This window comes from Calypte anna, chromosome 3 (genome assembly GCF_003957555.1).
Source record: "Calypte anna isolate BGI_N300 chromosome 3, bCalAnn1_v1.p, whole genome shotgun sequence".
In the NCBI taxonomy this organism is placed as follows: domain Eukaryota; kingdom Metazoa; phylum Chordata; class Aves; order Apodiformes; family Trochilidae; genus Calypte; species Calypte anna.
In genome coordinates, this window is record NC_044246.1 from 73,703,123 (window position 1) to 73,725,872 (window position 22,750).

The window sequence follows — 22,750 nt, forward strand, 5'->3', positions numbered from 1 at the left end:
TTAGTACTGTGACTGTATTGAAAAATGCAGTCCTCCTCAAAGTTCTCCACGTTCATTTCTTTTAGATGACCCATCCCACTTCCACTATTAGCGAGAATTGCACAGGCTCCATTGAGTTCAATTAGTAGCAGGAACAAGGGTTTCAAAACCCATTCAGGCTAAAATGCAAGCCATCTACATGTGAAATACACTGCTTCCCTCCCCCCTCCCTCTTTTCACAACTAAAAAAAAATGTAATTGCTTATATCTAAAATTTTAAGATACATTCCTTTGTAGTAAGGAAACTTTCATTCATCTAAAAATTGGGTCAAAATTATGGAATTTTCTTGTTGTTTTTGTAAATCAAAGTTCTAGCCCAGGTAAATTTAAGTTACCGATTTTTAAAAAATTATTTATTTACTTAGTTCATTGACACAGATAGTCCAAAGAGCAGGTGAGCAACCTCATTTATCCTTCTGTTCATGGGATTCATTCTTCTTCACTTTAACATTTCTCCCATTCAGGAAGCTCATATCCCCTGTCCAGATGGTAGTGTCAAGTCTACCAGCAGTTACTAACTCTTCTACGCTCGGAAGTTCAGAAGAACATATGGTTTCTCATTCCACTACAGTTCTGAGATATTACTATTACTAGACTCCTTCTGTGGTTAGTATCATCTCGGACATTTATCTTCCGTCTCCTGGCAACCGTTGAACTTCAAAAGGAACCTGTAATTTCTCACTGAGACTGCATTTGAAACCAGCCACAAAACTCACACGGCACATTCATTCACTCAGAATGGCGGAAACCCAGGACAAACAGTGTAACCCCGCATAACTTATTGATCCATGATGCTTGTGATTCGAGTCTGGCCATTGCAACTGCTGAGATCACAGAGTCTCGAGTTCATAGACACAGCGGCATGAGGTAACTCATTTTATTTTGCACATGTTGCATATTTCCACAGGAAACATTCTCGCAAGGTTGATTGGAAAAAAAGACGACAGTTTGTGCTTGGGGTATTTGGCTTCCCAGCTCTATGCCATGGTTTCTTTACCCGGCAACCTTCTGTCGTTAAATGTGTGCATGTTGATAACTTCTTCTGTTTTCACAATAACAGGGGCCTGTGGCTTGTGTTTTAATCGACGCTGACACTTCAGAGACATCCTTAGCTCCTCTACCATCGCACTACAGAAGGACCTCTGAAGAGGGAAATAAAGGAAGAAGAAGATAAAAAAAAAACATTTGTAAGAAATGTCTAGCTGCAATGTCTAGAAATTGATTCACTATATTGGCACAGACTTGTCAGTCCTGAAATTTGTTTTGTCTCAGCCTGGAGCTCATAACGAATTCCTGTCTTTTAAATATGTATCACATAATAATTAAAATGACTTATCAAGCTGTGATGACTTAGTGAAAGAAAAATCACCTTGTCTCTACAATTATTTAGCTGGCAGTTACTGACCATGGATGCAAATGATGCATAAAAATATTTCAAACAGATGTTCTGTTAACATAGTTTAGCCTTAGAGGATAGTACCTGAATGTACTGTATTCAGTAATATCTCCTTGTCCGTATTTCAAAGTATTTCAGTTACACATAATTTTAAAATAGCTGTTCCTCAACAAAATAACAAGCCTTAGTGTAGGAAAATTACCTAAACAAATGTTTAAATACTGTTAAAATGCTGTCTGAAAAAGACTATTTACTCTATTATTTCTAATATCTCTTGTATTTAAACACTTCTTCCACTATATTTTCTGGATTATATATTTGCAAAGAATATCCAGTTTCATGGAAGAGTATATTATCATAAAGAGAGATGTTTGGGCTTTTTTCCCATTGTGCACTGCAAGAAATTTGAAAAGTAAATAAAACCTCCCTTATTCCTTCAGTCTGACTGAATTCTCAAGTGCTGGTAGTGTGCTGATCTATTAGCATCTCCTCAGTATGACAACTGGAGTTTGGAAAAAATATAGAAGTAAGGAGGAGGAGCCTCAGCTTTGGGGTCTGTGAATTAGCCCCTCTTACTCTATACTTTAGCTTAAATGTTTTCCAGCTGACAGAGAAATGGATTAACTGAATAACACATCCCAGAGACTGAGATGTTATGATAGGCCTATGGCAATCATTGTCACCCAAAGCTAATTTAAGGTTAAATCTAGCCCTTTACATTTTGCTTTCTTAATAACAAATCTGCAGTCCAGGGAGATGATCTGGAAAGAGAAAAAAAACCACCAAGCCAAACAAACAAACAAACAAGAACAAAAATACAAAAAAACCCCAAACAAACAAAAAGCAAACAACCCCCCCCCCAAAAAAAAAAACCCAACAACTGTAAATATCTCTTGATCATTGTTTGGTTTTATGTTTTTAGTGATAAATCATCCATTAATATATAATTGTCTAATTTTTTTCCTAAATCAAGAACCTTGCTTTATTTAAAAGCAATTACATTGCCATTATTCATACGCAAGAGGAGTTTGGAGATTAGATCTAGAAAATATTTAAGCACCTCACCCAAATTAGTTCTTTTGGAGCCTAAATTGAAACTGTGTTTATCAAAATCTGCATTCAGCTTCCAACCTCCAGGGCCAAAGCCACTCTGAAAGCAAAGCATGTATTTTTCCACATTAAAGTTTATAGGTTTGTCATCTGGCCATAGTCAGTAGAAATTCTACTAAATACATTGGTGCTTGGATTATACCTGAATCCCATCAGAATTCATACTCAAGTTCTTCATGCCTAGGTTTATCAATTCAGGAGGTTTATTCTGAAAGGACCTAATCAAATATGTTTCTCAATAGAAGTGGCTGTGCTTAAAGAAGGACATGTGACAGAAAACAAGCTCCTTCTGTGCAGCCACCCATCAGCTGGAGCATTAGAATGTGAGACACATCAGAGGGTGTCAACTCAAGTGTCTTTTGCAGGAGATTTGAGCTTCAGTGTCTCAGCAAAGGGTTATGACTTGTTCGCAGTTTCCACCTACTGATCCCATTTGACTTTGCACAGAAGCAGCTGACAGAGGCAGAGCAAGAGGAAAGGAGAGAGGAAGAGCATGGGCTGGATGATGGTTCTGTAGGTTACAGATTAGAGCACACGGTGGCAGAGGAAATGCTTGGCTGGTAGTTTGTGATGACTTCAATATTTTGGTGTAAAATTCTGTTTAGCGCAAAAGAGTGCAGACATGAGTTGTCTCAGTCATAGGTTAGAACTGAACCTAAATCCCTTAAATCCTGAACAAATGCCCTGTTCTCTAATCCTTTGCATGAATAAGGGAACAGGAAGGTGGGAAGGAAATGGTAATGCTATTCTCACTGTGATATGTTTCTTTTCAAACATTGCCTTCTCCTGATGACTGAAACAAGGAATGATGCCTACTCAATTAATGACAGAAAGGGTTTAGCCACTTACACCTATGAAAAGTTTAAATTGAGAACCCAAAGGAGAGAGGTATCATCTCTCTGATGCAGAGTCAAGCACAAGTCCTTCAGAGGATAAAATTCAAGAAAAAAATAGTCATTTCTGGCTGGCTATATAGCATGACTTGTGCAATGGAAACTCATTAGCAATCCCTTTTAAAAATGATCCTGTCCACTGGATTGACATCCAAGGCAGAACTCAAGATTTCATTGTGTGGAAACGCGGTGACTTAAATTTCCAATTGAATGGTCTGAGCTGTGGTATGTCAGTTCATTAATATCTTTGCTTAGCATTGTGTGGGAAAAAGGAAACTGCACCTCCTTATCCAGACGTGTTTTGAGAGAAAATAGCCAGTTCTCTCAGGCTTTGTCTTTTTTTCAAGAAAGTGCTTTTGCTTAACATTAGAACCACAGTTTTGACTATGAATCTGAAATTAGACCTGAAATCTTTTGAAAGGACAAGATTTAATTTAATATTCCCCAATGGGCCACAGGCTAAATTGCTAAGGCTTGCAAATCTTGGCATTTTCACTATGTGGGGAACCTAGCACATAACTCAGAAGATTCATGGGGAATCCATTAAGAAGTAATGCTGCATCCTCAGTGTTGCACCATCTCCAGCCATTATAGGGCTCTCACCTCTGGAATCAAACACCTAACTGAAACATTCTGAGGAAAAAAACCCTTCTAAATTTAAAAAAGGGGCACTAGCACTTAACACTTTAAAGTTTGTGTCCCTCGTTTGGTCTTAGTTTTTGTTCTGTTTTGGTCTGTTTCTTGGCCAAGACATCTAACAAGAGTGCCAAAACACAACAGTGAATCCTTTTCAAGATGCATCAATCCACCAAAAGCTTTTGCAAAGATCTGCAAAAAGGGTATACATTTTTAGGTAATATCATAGAAACAGCACTATAATCAATAGCCAAAAGGTAAGAAGATACATGCACTTAATGCCAATGTTTTGAATCTTCCTGAAAATTAGATTTCAAAAAACCTGCCAATATATTATATCTGATAACTTTACCTGGATCTGAAAACACATTAAATGAGAAATGTTGACAAGACTGACAGTAAACATAATTTAAAAAAAATTGTTTTATCTAGAATTTTTTTTCATTCTATGCTTTCACATTCTTTTATATGTTTTATGTTAATAGGAAATTAGCTGCATATATTGTCTTTAAAGTATGATTTATATATTTTTAAATATCAGATGTCTGAAAAGGGTAGAGAGTATAATTTACAAGACAGTATCATTGCTTTGGAAACTGAGCACCAAATAACAGAAATATTACATTTCACAAACTAAAATAGTCACTTATTTTAAAAAAATCCACTACCTGGATCCTAACCTGGAAATACAAAGAAGACTTTTTCCAGATATTGCCAAATAATGTTAAAAAAATTTACAAATTATTACTTTATATTATTGAAAATGGAAAATACTTTTGTCTGATTTCATTCCCAATCTGTGTACTGTATAGGCTATATTCTGTATAGGCTATATTTCAAAATTACTATCCATCATTAAATTGAGCACTTTTTGTATATATTACAAGACTCTCCACTTAGTTCAAATAAAATAGCCTTTTGCCCCTGACTTACCTTTCACACTGCAGGCATGTTATTAGAACATCAGCTATTGATTTTTCACCAGTGCTTACAAAATCATTGTAATCATTGAAAAATTGACAAAAAGACAAAATAATTGTCTTTTTAAGTGTTACCAGAAAGCAAGTGCTGCCTCCAAGTCATCTTGGATATAATCAAATAGTAGAAGAGTTGAAGGAAGGCACACAGTTTTCTAAATAATGCAGAGCAACTGTTTTGTTGCAATCACCAAAAACAGCTTAAAAAAGAGCTGGAATTCTAACTGGGGAGTTCGAGTGCACAAAATAAAATTTTAACTGAAAATGTAGGTTTTAACCTTTCAACACAAAGCAGTTTTGTAAAAGCTCATCTCCTTAATAATAAGAAGAATAAAGAAGTAACTGATACTTCTTTCATTCTTTGTTGCACTTGACATCTCATAAGTCGTGTAGAATCAATATAATAATTTTGTGAAATGTTACCACTGCTTACAATCTATTTAGTGAGCTTGTGCATGGCTTTGCTGCTTGAGAAAAAAAACCAAACTTTTTTTGTATGTATGTATTAATATGTAAGGTAGACAATATTTAAACTGTTTTCTTCATATTGATTTATAGGAATTTAGAAGGGTAATTAGAAATCATATTAGCATTTTTTAGACACAGACTTATGAGACTATCATGATAGATTTTGCTTTTAGCAGCCTAAAAAAGAGCATTAAGAAGACAGGAATGGCATGTCCTCACCACCCAATATTCTGATCTAAGTGAGTAACATCTATTGCAATTTTTTTTCCATTGCAGTCTAGAATTTTAGAATTTATTTTTTTTTCTGTTTGGTACAGTTAATATAAAGCTGGCTGCCAACATTCAATAAAATCCTATAATATATACTCAGAAGTCCATTACATCCTGTCTTGTGTGTAAGGTATTATTCAAAGCCTTGTTTAGTTTTCTTAAAGTAGTAGCAGCAGCAGTAATCCTGCATTCTCTTGTTTGGATCAGTGTTCAAGCAACGAGTAGGATGTATCAATCAAACCAGTTTTCATCTTGAAGTTAGCTGAGAATGAATGCACAGCCCCACCTTGACCCTCCCTTCTAATCAGTTTCTGTTTCCATATGCCACTCCTCCAGGGATTTTTAATGTGTATATGGAAAACCTATCAATTTTAAATACCCTAGACAGAAACATGAATCCTAGAAAATGTTGACTTAGGATCACAAAGACACAAAAGGAAAATAACCTCAGATGAAGAGAAATAACATTTCATTGTAGTTGAAGCATTGCAGCATTGCCATTAAAAAACAAAACAAACCAACCAAGCAAAAACGTATTCTTGTAAAGATCAGATTTTTAGGTTGCTTAGTTATCAACCTAGTCTTATACATAATGGTTGCTTGCAGGCTGTACACATATAGATGTGCATATATATATATATGTATATATATCTATTTATGCATAATTTGGTTACATGAAAACTATTTTGCCGCAAACTTTTCTAATGTACCTTTTCAATTCATAGCATATGAATTGTAAAGTAAAGTAAAATGCAAAAGTGCACTGCAGACTAAGTTCACATCAATAACCTGAACTTATCACCAATATGTTCTCAATTTCAGACTTAGCAATTATTGCTTTTTGGTACAAGTAGAATAAGCAGTCATTTGAGGTATTTATTTGCAGTCCAAAAGGTATGAGAGATTTCATCTCCTACTCAGATAAGGACAATAATATGAAACAAAATAAAAATTTTAATCCATAAATTAAGCCTCCCTTTCATCATCTCCAAAGTCAAGAACAGTAGAGTTGCTCTAGACACCTTGCTGAAGCATGAAATGCTTCACCCTGTAACTGAATTGAATCCTGATTGCTTTGAAGACTTTTCTAGCTATTTTTTGGAGATGTGAAAGAAGCATCTGATGGGACTGTCCCTTTCTGTAACAAAACAACACTGAAATTGTCTTCCGTGGGCTGAAGTCCTCACTGAGTTTTAGAATTATGTGGTGAATGTAGATAACATACAGGACCTCACTGCAGGCCACTTATAGCACAGGCTGTTAGTGTCTCCCTGTCAGACTTAAGATTCCAGCTTGCCTTAAATAAGTATCAATTTGTGTAACCAAAAAAAGAAAATCAAACCAAAAAACACTGAGCCATGCTGAAATTCAAAAATACATTTCCTGATGAAATGAAATGCACTCTGGTGGATGATGGAGACTTCTGGTAAAGGAACTCTAAGACCATTAAAAGTCTTCTGAAACTATTAAAACTTGTTTCCAGCCTTTGCAGCCTGACAGATACACTGATTCCTGGGGCTGATTGGGAACTCCTATCAGTGAGGGGAGCTTTTCCAAAGGTGGCTTTGTTCAGCTCTGCCAGCATCCCACTGAGCACAATGTTTTGCTGACTCACCTGTGGACCTAGGCTGGGGCAGATGGGATTGCACTTGTGTGGTTCCACTCTTTCCTCTCAGAGAAATCCCAGAGGATGGCATAGGGCAATTGCTCATCAGCCCCGAGGGCTCTCTCTCATGCAGGATTCCACAAGGTTTCATCCTGTCATCTCTCCTTTCAACATGTATATGAGGCCACTGAGGAAATAATGAAATAATTTGGGCTGTGGTGTCATCAGCAGGCAGATGATACACAGTCCTACTCTCTTGTCAGACCAGGATGGTGCAGACATTTTCTGCTTCCAGTACCTGGCTGAAATAAGGGTGTGATGGCAGCTTAATCCCAGGGACATAGGTGCTATGTCCAACAAGTAAAGGGAAGCACTCAGAAGAGATCATCTACCCCTATTATTCAGTTCCATGTCTCATGAAGTAGACTTAGAATCTCAGATTTTTCTAGGTTCTTAAACCTGATTCTGGGTTTTCAAATTTGATCAGTGGTGATAAAGACTACTTGTCACTTGTGTTTCAGTCAGTGGCAATAGTTTCTACTGGTGTGAAGTTTGCCACACCAGTCCAGCTCTTTCAGAATGTGTTACTGCAGTCCAATGTCCCTGTATAATGGCTACAAACAACTGCCAGGTGTTTAATAAGTGCCAACAGCAATTCATACTACTTCAGCCCTGTAGCTGCTTCTCAGCAAATAAATAAAAACTATATGGTGGTGCCTATCTGATTTAGAATGATATGCAAGGGAACATTTTAGTGGTTCTGTATGCTGTGATCACTGGTGTGCCAGGGTATTGCTCTGCTTGCAGCAGAGGCTGCACTGCAATCAGTCATCTGAGATCTTCCACTCTCAGCCACTGGATGTGGAAGATCATTTACTTGTTAAATCATTTTTGATCTTTGTTTTTTAGATCTTAGATCTAAATTCATTCTCCATTTGCCTAAGAGAGTCAGATTTGTTGATCGTCAGGAATGGAAGGAAGTGATGGTGATTTGCAAATTAACTTTTGGAGTATTAGTGTATCCGGATTAAAATTATATAGCACCAGATAGATTAATTTGAAAGTAAATAGTCCATTATTTAGAGATATTTTAGAAAATAAATACAGCCTTTTTAACCTGAGTTTATCTGTATCTAAACACCTTATTCTAAAGTTTGCTGAGCTACACTCCACTGCATATTATTAATTGTAAAAATTTATACTAGTTTTATACTTCAGTATGATAGTAGAAACTTAATAAAAAATTTAGCATGGCCTCACATCATATTGAACAGAGAGAGACTATTAGTATTCATTTAATGCCAATGGTTTCTACTGTTTTGGAAACACTCACTATTAAAGTCATATTGCACTACATGGTATCAGAATGGTTAGCATCAGTTTACTCTGTAATTACATGGTTGCATCTGGCAGTCTAGAATTTTTTATCAATCTAAAAGGCAGCTGGAAGTGCTTGCTGTTACTTTGCTGGCTCATACAAAAGTCTAACTAATCCAAATTACATGAACTAAATTGTGTTTAGTACTACACTTAGCCACAGTACATCTGATTAATTAAAAAGTGAAAGATTAATGCATACATATTAAAATACTTGTATACAAAACATTTTAAAGTATATTTAGGGAAAGATAATGAAAAAAATATTAGAAATACATGAAACTTTGTAAGATGACATTTTCTCTTCCTTGAGAATGAAGAATTTTTTTTTTTTTTTTCAGAAGACCCTGTAATTATATTGTCTCAATGTTTCTTCTCTCTGCTGATAAGTGAGAGTAAACTATACTTGTTATAAAATAGATTACATGTAGGGGTTTAAAAAAAAAATCATACAACTTTAAATTCTTGTCAACATAAAATATTACATAACCCAGACGTGTAATTTAAGCCCTGATTTCCAAGTGAAGATCTGTGAAGCAACAATGAGCGTTGTGAAATCATATTCCTACATTTGTATTTGTACAATGGACAGTTTTACACACATTTCTATATTTCTGTGATTTTTTTTTTTAACTATATGAATTAAGAATTGGGGTTGGAACCAAGTGATCATTAAGGTCCTTCCAACCCAAACCACTTCATAATTCTATGAAGAAATTAAAAATACCTAAGAAATAAAATCTATTACCAAATAGGTACTCATAGAGCTGCAATAAAAACTAGAGATTTTGCTTCTAAAGTGTTATTGTTTTCAAATTATTTTTAATATGTTACAGTCAGTTAGATTTTCCCACTTTTCCAATTTTTGTCCTTTCATTTATTTTTTTTTTTTCTTAAAAGTTCAGGTATGTGTGAGTTTAATTTGATGGTTTGGTTTGGTTTTCAGGGGGTTGTTGCTTCATTTTATTGCTTTTGTAATGATTTCTTCCATAAGAAAGTAACCTTTAATATATAGTTAGGTGGTTTCCAACAGGGCATTTAATTATAATTAATACCTCAAACTCAAGCAAACTATTCATTAACAGACATAAAAATTAGCAATAAAAGTCTATACATCCACATACAGTGCTCAAGGGAGTACAGGATGATAGAAGTTCCCAATTTTTCAACTGTGTATCTGCAGAATGCAATATACTCAAGTTGGAAAAAACATTTCCTTTTATGAGCTGTCACAGCTGCTACTGTGATTCCCAGCCAACATTAAAAATTCTGAGGTTATTCCATTACAAAATGTGACATGACAGTACAGGCTACATCACTGACTGTATGTTGTATAAAGGTTACTTGGGATATAAATCCCAAAGCTTTTACTTTGATTTATCAAGATTGTCCTCATACTTTTGCTTATTGTAGCCTGAGGACCAGGCTTTTTAACAATAAAATCTTTTGAACTCACTTGCCCCTGGAAAGGAAAGAAAACATCACTAGGCTGGGATTTACTTTGGAGTCATTCCAAAACTATTATCAATTACTGTTCCAAATATTAATGGATTGTGATTTTAAACTATCAGTAATATCCTTTGAACTCCAACAGCTCTGAAATAATTGCATTTTTTGAGAAAGCAATTTAAATTATTTTAATGAAAACTAATTTAGTAAAATTTTGGGGAAAAAAATTAACAAACCACAAAATATTCTGATAAAATAAGAAGGAATATTAAGAATATTGTCATTTTTCTTATGAAGTTAATCTGGTAATTTTTGCACTGCTAAATTTTGCACTGCTGTTAAAATAATGAGTGAAACAAAGAAGATATAGTGACTTCCTACATAATCTGCTAATAATGAAGAATCCACATTATTTCAGTACTGATTAACTTTTTTCTGTAAGACCATTCCATTAGGGGAAGTCCCATGTATGCACTTTACTCACCTTAGTTCTTAAAAGGAGCATTCTAAGGCACAATGAATTAAATCTGTCCTGGTGCAAACACATTGTAGGAGGACCCTGGCCAATAAATTCCTGTTAATGTTTAGGCTAACTTCATGTAAACAAGACCAGTTAAACTGTATTTTGAGAGAAACACAACCAGGATAATGTCTCAAATGTATATGGCTACAGCGCAGCATCTTTTTCAGCCCACCAGTCATTGGTCCCTCCTTGCCTCTTAGGAAAGGTGTGGGTTCACTACATTAAGAAAAGCAGGTTTCAAGGCAATGATGACCAAAGGAGTGTGAAGTCTGTCATATGAGGAAAGGCTGAGAGAATTGCATTTGTTCAACCCTGAGAAAAGAAGGCTCAGGAGAGACCTCATCACCATGTCCCAGTATTTGAAGGGCTGCCGAAAAAAAAGATGGAGACTCCTTTTTTTGCAAGAAGTCATATGGAAAGGTGAGGGATCATGTGTACCTGTTACTCCTGGGCAGATTTTGATTGGACACAGAGGAAAATTTTTCACAATTAGAACTATCAGCCATTGGAGTAATCTCCCTAGGGTAATGGTGGAATCCCCAACTTTGGACACATTTAAGATTCAGCTGGACTGGGTGCTGGGCCACATTGTCTAGACCTTGCTTTTGACAAAAAAGTGACAAAAAACATGATCCTTGAGATCCCTTCCAACCTGGTATTTGGTGATTCTGTAACTTCTCAAGAGAACTGTCTCCAAAGAAACCATAACCAGGACTGGTATAAGGACAACTGTTTGCAAGGGTGACAACAAGAAATATTCTATATGCTCTAGACACTGCCTTTGGCAACACTGTGAATTTCATCCTGAATTTTTTAGCAGTGTACATGTGTTTTCTGCCACACAGCTGACATTTATGGTAATAACTAATCACTGTACGAAGGTGGTTACAAAACTGAAATAATCTCAGGAAACACTTAAAGAAGAAAAAAAAAAAAAAAGAGGAAAAACAAAACTCCCCCACAGCAAAAAACCAAACAAACAAACAACAAAAAAACCCCCACTAACAAACAAAAAAGCAAAGGTCAATAAATTCTCAAATTGAGAAACACCAATGCATTATGCTAAATATTAATGGTCTTCAAGGTGAATGTTTTCCCTGGCACTTATGATAATATGAGCTATACAAAGCTGAAAGTATGAAATCGGCATAAACCCACACATTGAAGCACATCAATAAAAAAAGACATAGTAATTGTTTTAAATGGCTTCTGCTTCTAACATTGCTTATTCACTGCTCTCTGAGTGCCTGTAAAAATCAGGGAGCAGGTCATTCACCAGCAAAAGCAATTATAAAATGCAAATGACTGAGCATTTATTGTCAAGATTGGCTAGATAAAAAAGGTCTGCTTCGTAACATGCTTCCAACCAGATGACATAATTAGCTGTTTGTACTATAAACAACAGGAAATAATATAAGCCTTTAACATTTTTTAGAAAGGCTGCAATTAAAAAATTGGTGAGCATTATGACATAAATTCTATTAAAAAGGAACAATTAAATTTCCCTCTGAGAAATTAGAAGGCACCATCTTGTGGCTACTCAAGAGGAATGCAGTCAGGACAGTCTGCAGTCTGCCATCTCCTCTTACCCCTTCCCAGTGTGTCAACTGGAAGGTCAAAGTTCTTCCATAGACAGAGAAAATGCTTTGTCATTCCCAATACTCCCTCTGAAAAAACATTCACCAGTGATACTACATACTAGATAGGACTAGAGGATTTATTTCCCTCAAAATATACCCCATGTTACCGCTTTACTCATTTGTGTGTTTGAGGTAGATAGCAAATCGGAATTTTTGTCAATTGTAGCAAAACCAAAATACTTTCTAATATGTTTAAGATTGAATTCTACCATAACCTAAAATCTCTTCAGCTCTGTAACCCTACATTAATTTTTGTGCCATATATTCCTGTCATCCTCTTATTAATAAAACCAAAACATGGGTTTGCAATTTGCAGAAGGTGGTTGAAATTTTTGCCAACAATTTTTTTGTGAGTGCAAGAGTCAGCCAGCTAAGCTTCCACCATCTGCAAAGGCACAGTTAGGCTCATACACAGGTCAAAACTCAGCAATCAGAAGTTCTTGTTCAATGGAACCTGTAAACAGAGCACAGTTTTGTATGTGACACTCATGTATATTCACAGCTACTGATGTCTGCTTCTTCTCCAGTCCTGCTAATTGTTCATGCATTTTACCTTGTGAGATAAACTATCCACACTGGTTGTTTACTATGGAAAGTTCAATTGTTTTTTTGTCTTTTTTCAGTTTTTTGTCTTTTTTTATTTATTTATTTGTCTTCCTTGAGAAGACAAATGTAAAATATAAACCTGTATCAATATATTTATTGCTTTTATAATCAATTATAATCAAATAACTATTCCAGAGAGTTTATTTAACTGATGTTTAGGTTATGGTTTCATTGTATAACTCCAGAAATATTTTGTTGGTGTTGTTTCAGTGTGCTATAACTCATATACAATGCTGTATTATTGGAAGTCTATGAACAGATCTCTTCTAGAAAACAGCTCAAGTACACTGACATGTCTCATTTCACATTTTTTGAAGTTTTTTACAGTTCAGAATTAATAAAATGTGTATCTGCTATTCTGCCATGAGCTTTGAATGGCTATAAATGACAACAGAATAGAATCTATAGATTCTTTTCACAGACCTTCTAGAAAACATTTGGGTAATAAGGGCACTCATTTTTCAAACAAACCATCCATAGTAAGTTTCAGTGAGTGACGGTCTTACTGTGATAACATCCAGGCTTATCTTTACTTTTGAAAGGTGTCAATAAGAGAGGAATGTCTCTGTGTCTGGAAAATGTTGTGCTGGGATGAATACATGTGTGCTATTCTGCTTATTGACATCTGTTTCACAGAAAGACTACAGCTAGTGTCACGTGTTACCTGTGGATTCTGAGCACATCAGGAATATGGATGTTCTCAAGCACTTTGGTTACAAGATGCAACAGCTTTTTAGCAAATAACAACGTTTTGTTGGATGCTTTTCTGAGCTCAAATTCTTTCAAGATTTCACTCCTCCAGCTAGGTTCACACCAGCCAATGTCTCTGTTTATATGTGCACTCCAGGAGTGGGGTGACATAAAAAAATGCTAAAAAAACATGTCTAGATTATACATTTTAAATCTGCATTGCCTCCCCACTAGAAGTGTATCTTCTCATATTTTGTACACATTAAAAAGCAAACATACATATTAATATGCCACTTATATTTCAGGACATCCCATATATTCAGAATCTAAAGTTACCTGATTTCTTTTGTTTCACTGGTTGTTAATATCATCTTGATCCTCCCTGTCTCCAAATGTAGCCAAGCATGGTGCAAATGCCAGAATGATACTCTGATTTCAAAGGGATGAAACTATAAATGCTACCAAAATAGGTGCCTCCCTTCTCCCTGTGCCATAGCCAAGGCAGTGTTATTTGCAGGGTTTACTCATCCCAGCAGAGAGGATGTAGAGACTGGAGACAGATGACAGCACTGCTTATCTCTCCTTTGCCTGCTGCTACTCCCTCTCCTAGGAAAAGAGGATCTGTTGCATTTGGAGGGCAGAGAAGACGACTGAAGTTCTGTGGATGCTGGGAGAAGAGTGGGTGAGGAGATGCTGAGGTAGACCATGTAGGGATGCTGGCATAATTTTTCTTTTAGTTTTCTTCCATAAGTGAAGTTCTGCTGAAATTTTACTGGTTTCCTGACATCAGGGTATGTGGGTGTAGTGGGGAGGGGAAGGATGGTAAGAGCTTGGCAACAAGGAGGAAAACGAAGGGAAAGACCTGGCCATGACCTGGCTCTTTCAGCTGCTTCACATTCACTCCTAGCTTTTAAAAGTATCTCAGGACTTGATGGTATGGTGACAATTTTCTGGTACCAGTACTATTAAAACATCAGATACCTCTAGTCATTGCTATCTCCATCCATCACAAGCAAAACAACTTAGAAAGAAGCAAGTAAAAACAACCCAAACCCAAAAAATAAAACCACAAAACCATAAGTCTTAGAGAAAAAGGTCCTTTCAGAAACTTGTTAGCTTCCTGATGCAACTTCCAATATAGTTATTGTCATGTAAAATATACACTCACACCCTGCAAAGTACTGACTCACGTTACAAGATTATTATCAAAACAGTCTTATTTTTAAAGCGAGTGTTAAAAATCCATAAAAGCTAAACCAAATTATACTGTTGTCCATATGAAATCCATATCCACCTTGGATGGTGGTGGATAAAAATTATTGAGACCTATATAGGTTACTTAAAAAAAGGATGCCTTTTTCCTCACTAATTCATTTCAGAAACATAACATTGCAAAAGTATGTCAATAGAAAGGAATCAACCTGACAGACCATAAAGAGGAACTATACGGTCCCTTAACAATTTAATAAAACATACCCATGTTCAAACAGTGTTTAGGACCTTGTGACCTCATGCTTCTTTTGTGTGAATTAGAAAAAAACCCCAAAACTTTGACAATATAACAGGACATTGCATACCAAATGGTTGACTCAAAGGAAGTTAAAACAAATTGTAAATTTTGTGACTCAAGTTACAAATATGCACCAGTAGCATCTGGAAAAATACAAATATAGCTGTTGGATTTACTACTAATTTCATTCAATTAAATTACTAAATAAAGAAATTGCCATAGGTCACAAGCTCCTCAAAAGGAGAAGGAAAAAAAAAAGACAAAGACGTAATAAAATCACGCAGTTTCTCTTAATTCTTAAAATCTAGAGTAATTCATAGCAATAAAGTATATATTTTGATTTCAGGTTTTAACATGGGCACATATACATGAGACTTATTTATTTATTATGCAAAAATTATTACTCAAACTAAGAATTTCACAAGATATTACTAGTATTGGCACAATTACAGTATTGTGGTTGTATAAACTGCCAGTACAGAGGAAATTAACACTAGAGTTTTCAAAACTGAGTCAGTTTGAAATTACAGGACATCATATCAGTAGTAAAGCCACCAAAAAGAATCATGCTGATGTAGTCTTTTCCAGATGCTACCAGGACAACTTTGCAAATATAAACTTCTGTAAAGAACATTCTTAGATTTTTACTTTGAGCCATCGACAGTTTGGCTTTTGAAAATCAGAATTATCTGCAGAAAATTAATTTGTTTCCCATTACAGTTTCGGATTTCTTCTTCATCCATAAAATTAACTGCAGTGAACTTCCAGGAGTAAAAAGCTGTCTTTTTTCAGGCTTGAATAAGAGGAGAAATAGTCACTTGTCCTGAAATCTGGCTACAATTAAACACATTGAAGAAAAATTAAAAGCTGTAAATGTAAAACTTTGGGTACTTTGCTGTGATCCTTTGTTATACAAGTACAGTATTATAAAATGAACAATCAATATACATCACCTACATTTTGCTACCTAAAGTATTCTTTAAATATATGGTAAATATAAAATAAAAGTAGAAAAAGACAATACTTACCTTTTCTAACTGGGCATTTTTTTTTGATTTGTACAAAAACTCCCCCACTGCCACAAATACAGAAAGCACCAATCCTGCTGCCAGCACAATGAAGATTCCTCCAATGTTCTGAACTCCCAGAGCACTGGCCTCTTTACTTTCCTCCTCTGGGCAGCCATTGCCTCTCCACCATTTCTCTTTCATCATGTGGAGCTTGCCCTCCTCTTGCAACTGAAGAATTGCTATAGTGATCTTGTCTCTATATGGAGAACCTAAAGAAACCACAGGGAGCATATGTTTAATGGAGTTAACTGTAAGGAAAGTTAGCTATTCCTGATGAGAATAAAATGTAAGGTAATGTCACAGGAAAAACTAGATCTTCTGCTATAATAACATTTCTTGAAATGCTTTTTACAGCTCATTCTGGACACACTGGTCACATTAGTATATATAAATATATACACACAAAACTTGATCCAGTTGGTGTTGCCTGTGAGCCAGGAAACTTGACTATAGCAAAGTCTATCACAAGTATGGTCGCATCTATGGTCGCAAGTATCTTCATGGCCAGCAATTACATCCAGCCAAATATTATTAACCTTTCAATTTTCATCAGGCTTTTAATTATGCAGTAGTAGATTTAGTCTGAAATACATAAACCTACTTGTTGATGCTTCATAGCTTGCTACCCTGAAGTTAATCCAAGGTCTAAAAAGTAACAGAGACTTTATACCATTACTTTAATAAAATAATAAAATTAATTTATGCTTCAGGACCAATCCACAAACATCTTTATTAGTCATACTGTCAGGCAGAAGATACATACCTTCCAAAAGTATACCTTATTAACAGTATAAGGTAGTGACACATTTGGAAAGGTAAGGTTAAGTGTATTTGGACAACAGGGATGAAAATTTTTGTATTTGAATGAATTTTTTCTCATAATTCAGCATTTGAAAATAACTGATAATTTGGCAAATTTTGAACATTTTATTGTTTCAAGGGGCAGTTCAAAGGGTAGTGTCGTATCTTTATACATCATCTGCTCTCTTTATGTAGTGAATAAGGACTTTTCCATGACTATTTTAAACCCCACATTAATTTCATGCCAATGGAGAAAGCTTTCTTTTTCTGAATGTTAGTGAGTAAATCACATCAGTTTGAAGTACTTTCTCTATTAAGATTTGTGCAACGTTTAAGGAGAGAACAAAGGCAGCGTTATTCTCCTCCTTCAAAAAAAAAAAAAAAAAAAAGGAGCAAAAGACTCTTCATTTCTTCATTGAAGTGCTTAAGAAATCCCAGGGAAAAAAAGGAGTGGCTGAAAAGTCATGGCATCCCCTCTTTCATGAAAAAACAAAAAACAAACAAAAAAGAGGAAGTCTTAGTGGAATCGCATTTATTTTTTCTTTTTTTTCTTTTTTCCTGCCGTAGTAACATTACTTACTACTTAAAATTTTTACAGTATTTCCTTTGGCTGAGTAATAATATGCATTTTCATTAATTTGATACCTTTTCAAAAAAAAATCCTCAGTGTCCTTTAGAGGGACACACCCCATCTGACTATTTCATATACTGTGATCAAATGTGAAGGAGCTGAATTAATGCACGGATAGGATATTTTATATTCTATGCACCTGGAAAACATTTTCTTTTGGAATTTCTTCCAATTCATTCTTTTTTATTTTAGCTTTTTCTTATATATTTGGAACATCATGGAAATAAAGTCAACAGCAAAGGGCTGATGTGCCAGTATGGATGTAAAACATAGAAAAGGACCATTAATCCCAAAACACTGGACTTTTCCTTTACTCCAGACTAAAAGGTGGGAAAAGCTGGTCACAATGTATTTAAATTGCAAGAACTTGGGCTTTTATCATCTCTGCTCAGATAATAATGATGTTACTAGGAGCTAAACTAGGGTTACACAGGATTATTTGAGTAGCAGAAAGAAATGAAAAGTCTTTTCTACTCTCTTGTGCATACAGGGGTCTAAATCACACTGTTTCAGACCATCCTGACTACACAAAAACTCTGCTAAGCCCTGTACTTGACACTTTTCACAGTCAGTTGGAAGAAGGAAAATGGTTAATCCACGAGAGCCTTGAGAAGCATAAGTCCATCCTATAAACTTTTCGGGGTTATTTTCAGTATTATAAATATTTAACAACAACAAAAACAAAACGTAAGATTTTGAGAAATAATTTTGGACCTAGTTTAAGCCATCTTCTGATCTGATAGGCTGCTTTCTAATTAAACTGATTTGCATTTCATTTCCACACTTGCTGCTGGTCTAAATATAGGCAATACCAACTACTCTTCATGTATAATTTATATATCTAGGGACCAGATTTGTACATGTACGGTTCTAGTCCATTTGAAGCACTTAAAAATTAATTAAGTGAGGAATTCACAAAGCACAGGCTAATTCTATCTTCTATTTAATTAGAAACATGCAATTAATAGTGATTCAGTTCAACACTATCACTTGCTGTTGATTTGCAAAATTTTGCACAAATAGTAGGGGAGTGGACAGATTACTGGGCCTTTGGTGTTTTTAGTGCAATATTTTTATTTGTTATACCTTATTATCTTGTCTTAAGAATGGTAAAGTTACAAGTGAGGATCAATGGAAATGACCAATTACATATTGCTAATGTTAAAACAAACATCTAAAATGTTATACTTATGAAAAAACTAGTGTACACTGCTGTAATTCTGTTCTATTTCTGAACAACTTAACAACGATCTAACTTCATCGACTCACATTTTGCAACCAACAAAATGATTACACTTAATAATCTGATACTTGGAAAAAAGTTATTTTCAATGCTGTTTATACTGATTAAAGTAGTTATTAAAGGAATAAGAGAAGCACAGCAATGATATTATTTCCCCAAGTTTCATTTGCTCCTAGATTTTTTTCTGATACAAGCTGGATTGCAAGTCCAAGCAGTGTCAGAAGCACCAGTACTGGCTGAAAGTATCAATGTCTGATCTGTGGATGATGAACTGAACATACAAAAAAAAAAAAAAAGAGAGAATCAAAAGAGAATACAGATAAGACACCTCTATGACACCTGGTTGTTAAAAATGTTTTCCTTTCAGGGAAGACTAGTAGGGGACGAACACTGTGATGTTTAAAACACCATCTCTAAAACAGGAGAAAATATGAGTATATGATCTTCCATCGAGTACAGAGTAATGGGGAAGTCCAGTGCAGAAATAAATGACTTTTTTTCCCTCTCTTTTCCTGATTCCTACTACTTTCATTTCTTTATCAACTGATAAGATATTCACATAATAAACTGTAGGGCCTACAGAACATAATCTATACATTATCTGATGATCCCACTCCAGCTGCTGTTCTCAGGATGAGGCTTTGTGCCAGAAGAATAATTTTAAAACATTCTGTTACATATTATAGAGTCCTTAGTGCCTTCATATGATCAACAAGCTCAGTAAGAGATGAAATAATTTCTACGTGCAATTGCCTGATTGCAATTTAAAATTTAAAATTAAAATGAAAATTTTCATTGCATTCTATTGTCTGAAGTATCTGTACAAAACTCAAGATAACAAGGTCTCAGAAATAATGTAGAATATAAACATAGATAAGCTTTCTGCCCTGAAGTCTCAGTATATAAAGATTTATGCACATAATGATATGTTTAGTCATAAATTATGAACACATAGGCTTTATATACTGAGAATTCATTGCATACAGATTAGCATGTTGAAAACCTGCTCACCTGGCTGGTCTTGAAAAGGCTTCCAACTAGATTATAATTTAGTAAAATCTCCTGTTAGGTTATTCTTATTCTGCTTTACTCATCTAATACAAAAGGAAGTGGAACATATTGGGGCCTATAGCACTGAATTACATGCTAAGAAGTAAAAAGGAACAGCAGCATTCCACTAACTCCTTCATTAAGAAGATGTTGAGCCAGGGACTTCTTTGTTTCATTATCCCAAGTGCATTTCAACGAAAGAAATCACCATGAATTCTCTGGTATTTTGAAAGCTGGTGCCCATGAGACATGGTTACATGTTATTTTTAATTTGATAGACAGAAAAATCCATTCTGACTACTCCTACACCACTCATCATGTATTTTGCTCCCATTATTTTTTTTCTTTTGTTATTCAAACACTTAGTTCTATTCTACTTATCTTGTAACATTATTTTATATGCTGTGTACTTGGTCTAAGAAAAAGAGAAATGTAGCTAGGGATACAATATCATATTCAAAATGTAGGTATAAAATTTAGATCATGATGAACTTCTAGTGCTGAAGTATTTAGTGGTGGGAGAATATCACATGTAACAGGAAAGATACTCCTTTAATATCTAGGTTTTGAAGATCTATATGACTAGCTTACATTTAACAAAGCAACCAAGTCAAGTTATGATTGTAGCAGCTGTCAGGAAGAAGCACCAAATTCATCATGTGGATGCTTGGAGTGGTTATTTACAGATTTTCTGTTTTTGTGGTTATTTTGTTTGGTTTTTTTTGTTTTTATAAATTTTTTTGTTTGTTTTTTTCAGCATAAGCCCATTTTCATTGTGTTTACACCTGATTTATATGCCTATCCAAAAGCTAGCTTGGGTACATACATATATGAGCTGCATCTACTGTCTAATTCCAGTGTAGGCATACCTGAAATTTCCATAAGAATGCTGCCTAGCAGAATTTATACTACTGGGGATGGGAGGAATCAATTAAGTCTTAGAATATCAACATTAGCAAATAAGTATCTATACTTATCCCATAGTATAGCCCCATGAAGCATCACAGATTAACTATTCTGCCACCAAACTGATTGCATACTTAATTAAATCATATTTGAAATTTTTTTTTGTTAGATCATTCTGTTATGTCTGTCCATTAGTCACTACAATTAAGCTTTCCTTTTTTCTTTAAAAAAAAAAAAAAGTAAAAGTAAAATTAGTGCAGGCCTTTGGAATAAACATTCCTTGTTAGGGAACAGCTGGTGATTAAGGATGTGGAGTTCAGTTTCTCTTAAGTGTCATGCATACTGGAGTCATAGGCATGACAGAAGCAAGGGATTTATTTACACATAATTGTGGAGTGCATATTTAGAAAATGAGGAACCATAGAAAAACTACTTCCTACAGGCTCATGCATCACAGAGCCTGGAATACCTTCCAGGAATCTGTAAGACAGTTAGCACTCAATAATAAAGACTGACAGCCACTCTTATGCCATAGAAAAAGAATAGGCAACTTAGGAGCAATAGGTACAGGTGAAGCACTTACTTTAGCCTCACAGATTTTTTTTTTTCTTTTATAAGTCACAGTTAGCTCTGCTCCCTAACTCACTAACACTCCCTTATTGGGTGGGAAGGATGGAACAGTGAGAAGGGTCAATATAGTTTGGGTCACTCTTCCTATCTGTGTATTAAAAAGTTTCCCAGCAACAAATAAATGCGAGAAAGAAAAGGGATTCTGTCATTCCCAGTCCCTGTCTTCACTTCCAAGATCATCTCGTTTTCACATAAACTCTTTCCAGCTCACTGAATAATGCCATTACTTTAGCAGGGTTGGCAAACATAGGAAACAATCAGCAACCCACAGTGAAGGGAAGAGCAATTAATCAAAAGAGAAGACAACAGTTCCTGCAAATGTGACACAGGAGCAGATCTTCCTTAATCCCAAAATCCGGACCTCAGTTTAACTCCAATCTGCCAGATATTTTTAATAGCATGGATGAAACCTTAGATCATTGCACTATACCAGGAGTTGGATGTGGATTCTAAATGCAGCTTTGATAACAGGCTTTTTTTTGTAAAGTTAACTTTCCCCTGATTCTTAGCTCTGTGCCTTACAGCAAATTTGTTGTTTTATGAAATGATCAGATATTACAGCATCCTCATCTCTAAGGTTCACATAAATGAATAGCAAAGTGAATCCCAAACACACAGAGTTTAAACACACTTCCAAAGAACTGAAAACATCTCCAGTATTAATAAATTTTGAGGGGATGTAGATATTTTAATGTAGAAAGATGTGAAAGTCATGCTTTTGTCAAGAGGCAAGTGAATTTTTTATACATCCTATTTATTTATGATTAGTGTATTAAAATATGAGAGAGATTTGTATACTAATTGAAAGTAAGCTTCTTTCTCCTCTGCCAGATGTCCTTCTACTTCATTAGACTTGTAGCTTGTGGAATTCTAGACTTCTGGGGATGCAAAAGGCTTTTTCAAATTTCTTTAAATACTTCACATGCTGTGTAAATTATTTGGAATAAAAAGTGGTAGGTTAAATATAAGAAATATCTGCAACTTTAATTTAGTTGTAATGCATAAATATTAGATTTCCCATTCACATCTTTCTAATTAAATACATAACTTTGAATTTCAGTGTTGGTTTCTGAAGGATGTATCAAGGTGAAATAAAACAAAATCAGTATCTCCTGATACTGATTGTTAACCCTGACACTCTATGCTGCATTAATATTACCATACTGTAATATTAAACATCTTGCAACCATTAAATATTCATTAAGTTGCAGTTACTAGAATGGAAAATC

At 35.0% G+C, this 22,750-nt stretch overlaps 1 protein-coding gene across 1 annotated transcript in view; it reads right to left on the reverse strand.

Moving 5' to 3' along the window:
- Positions 1–741: 741 nt before the first annotated feature.
- Positions 742–22,750, reverse strand: part of GRIK2 (glutamate ionotropic receptor kainate type subunit 2) — a 355,719-nt gene continuing 333,710 nt past the window's right edge. The window contains exons 15-16 of the mRNA XM_030447048.1: positions 16,219–16,469; positions 742–1,181 (exon numbers count right to left, since the gene is read on the reverse strand). Of these exons, the coding sequence (XP_030302908.1) occupies positions 1,017–1,181; positions 16,219–16,469 (416 nt within the window). The 3' untranslated portion in view covers positions 742–1,016. The remainder of the gene's footprint in view (positions 1,182–16,218; positions 16,470–22,750) is intronic.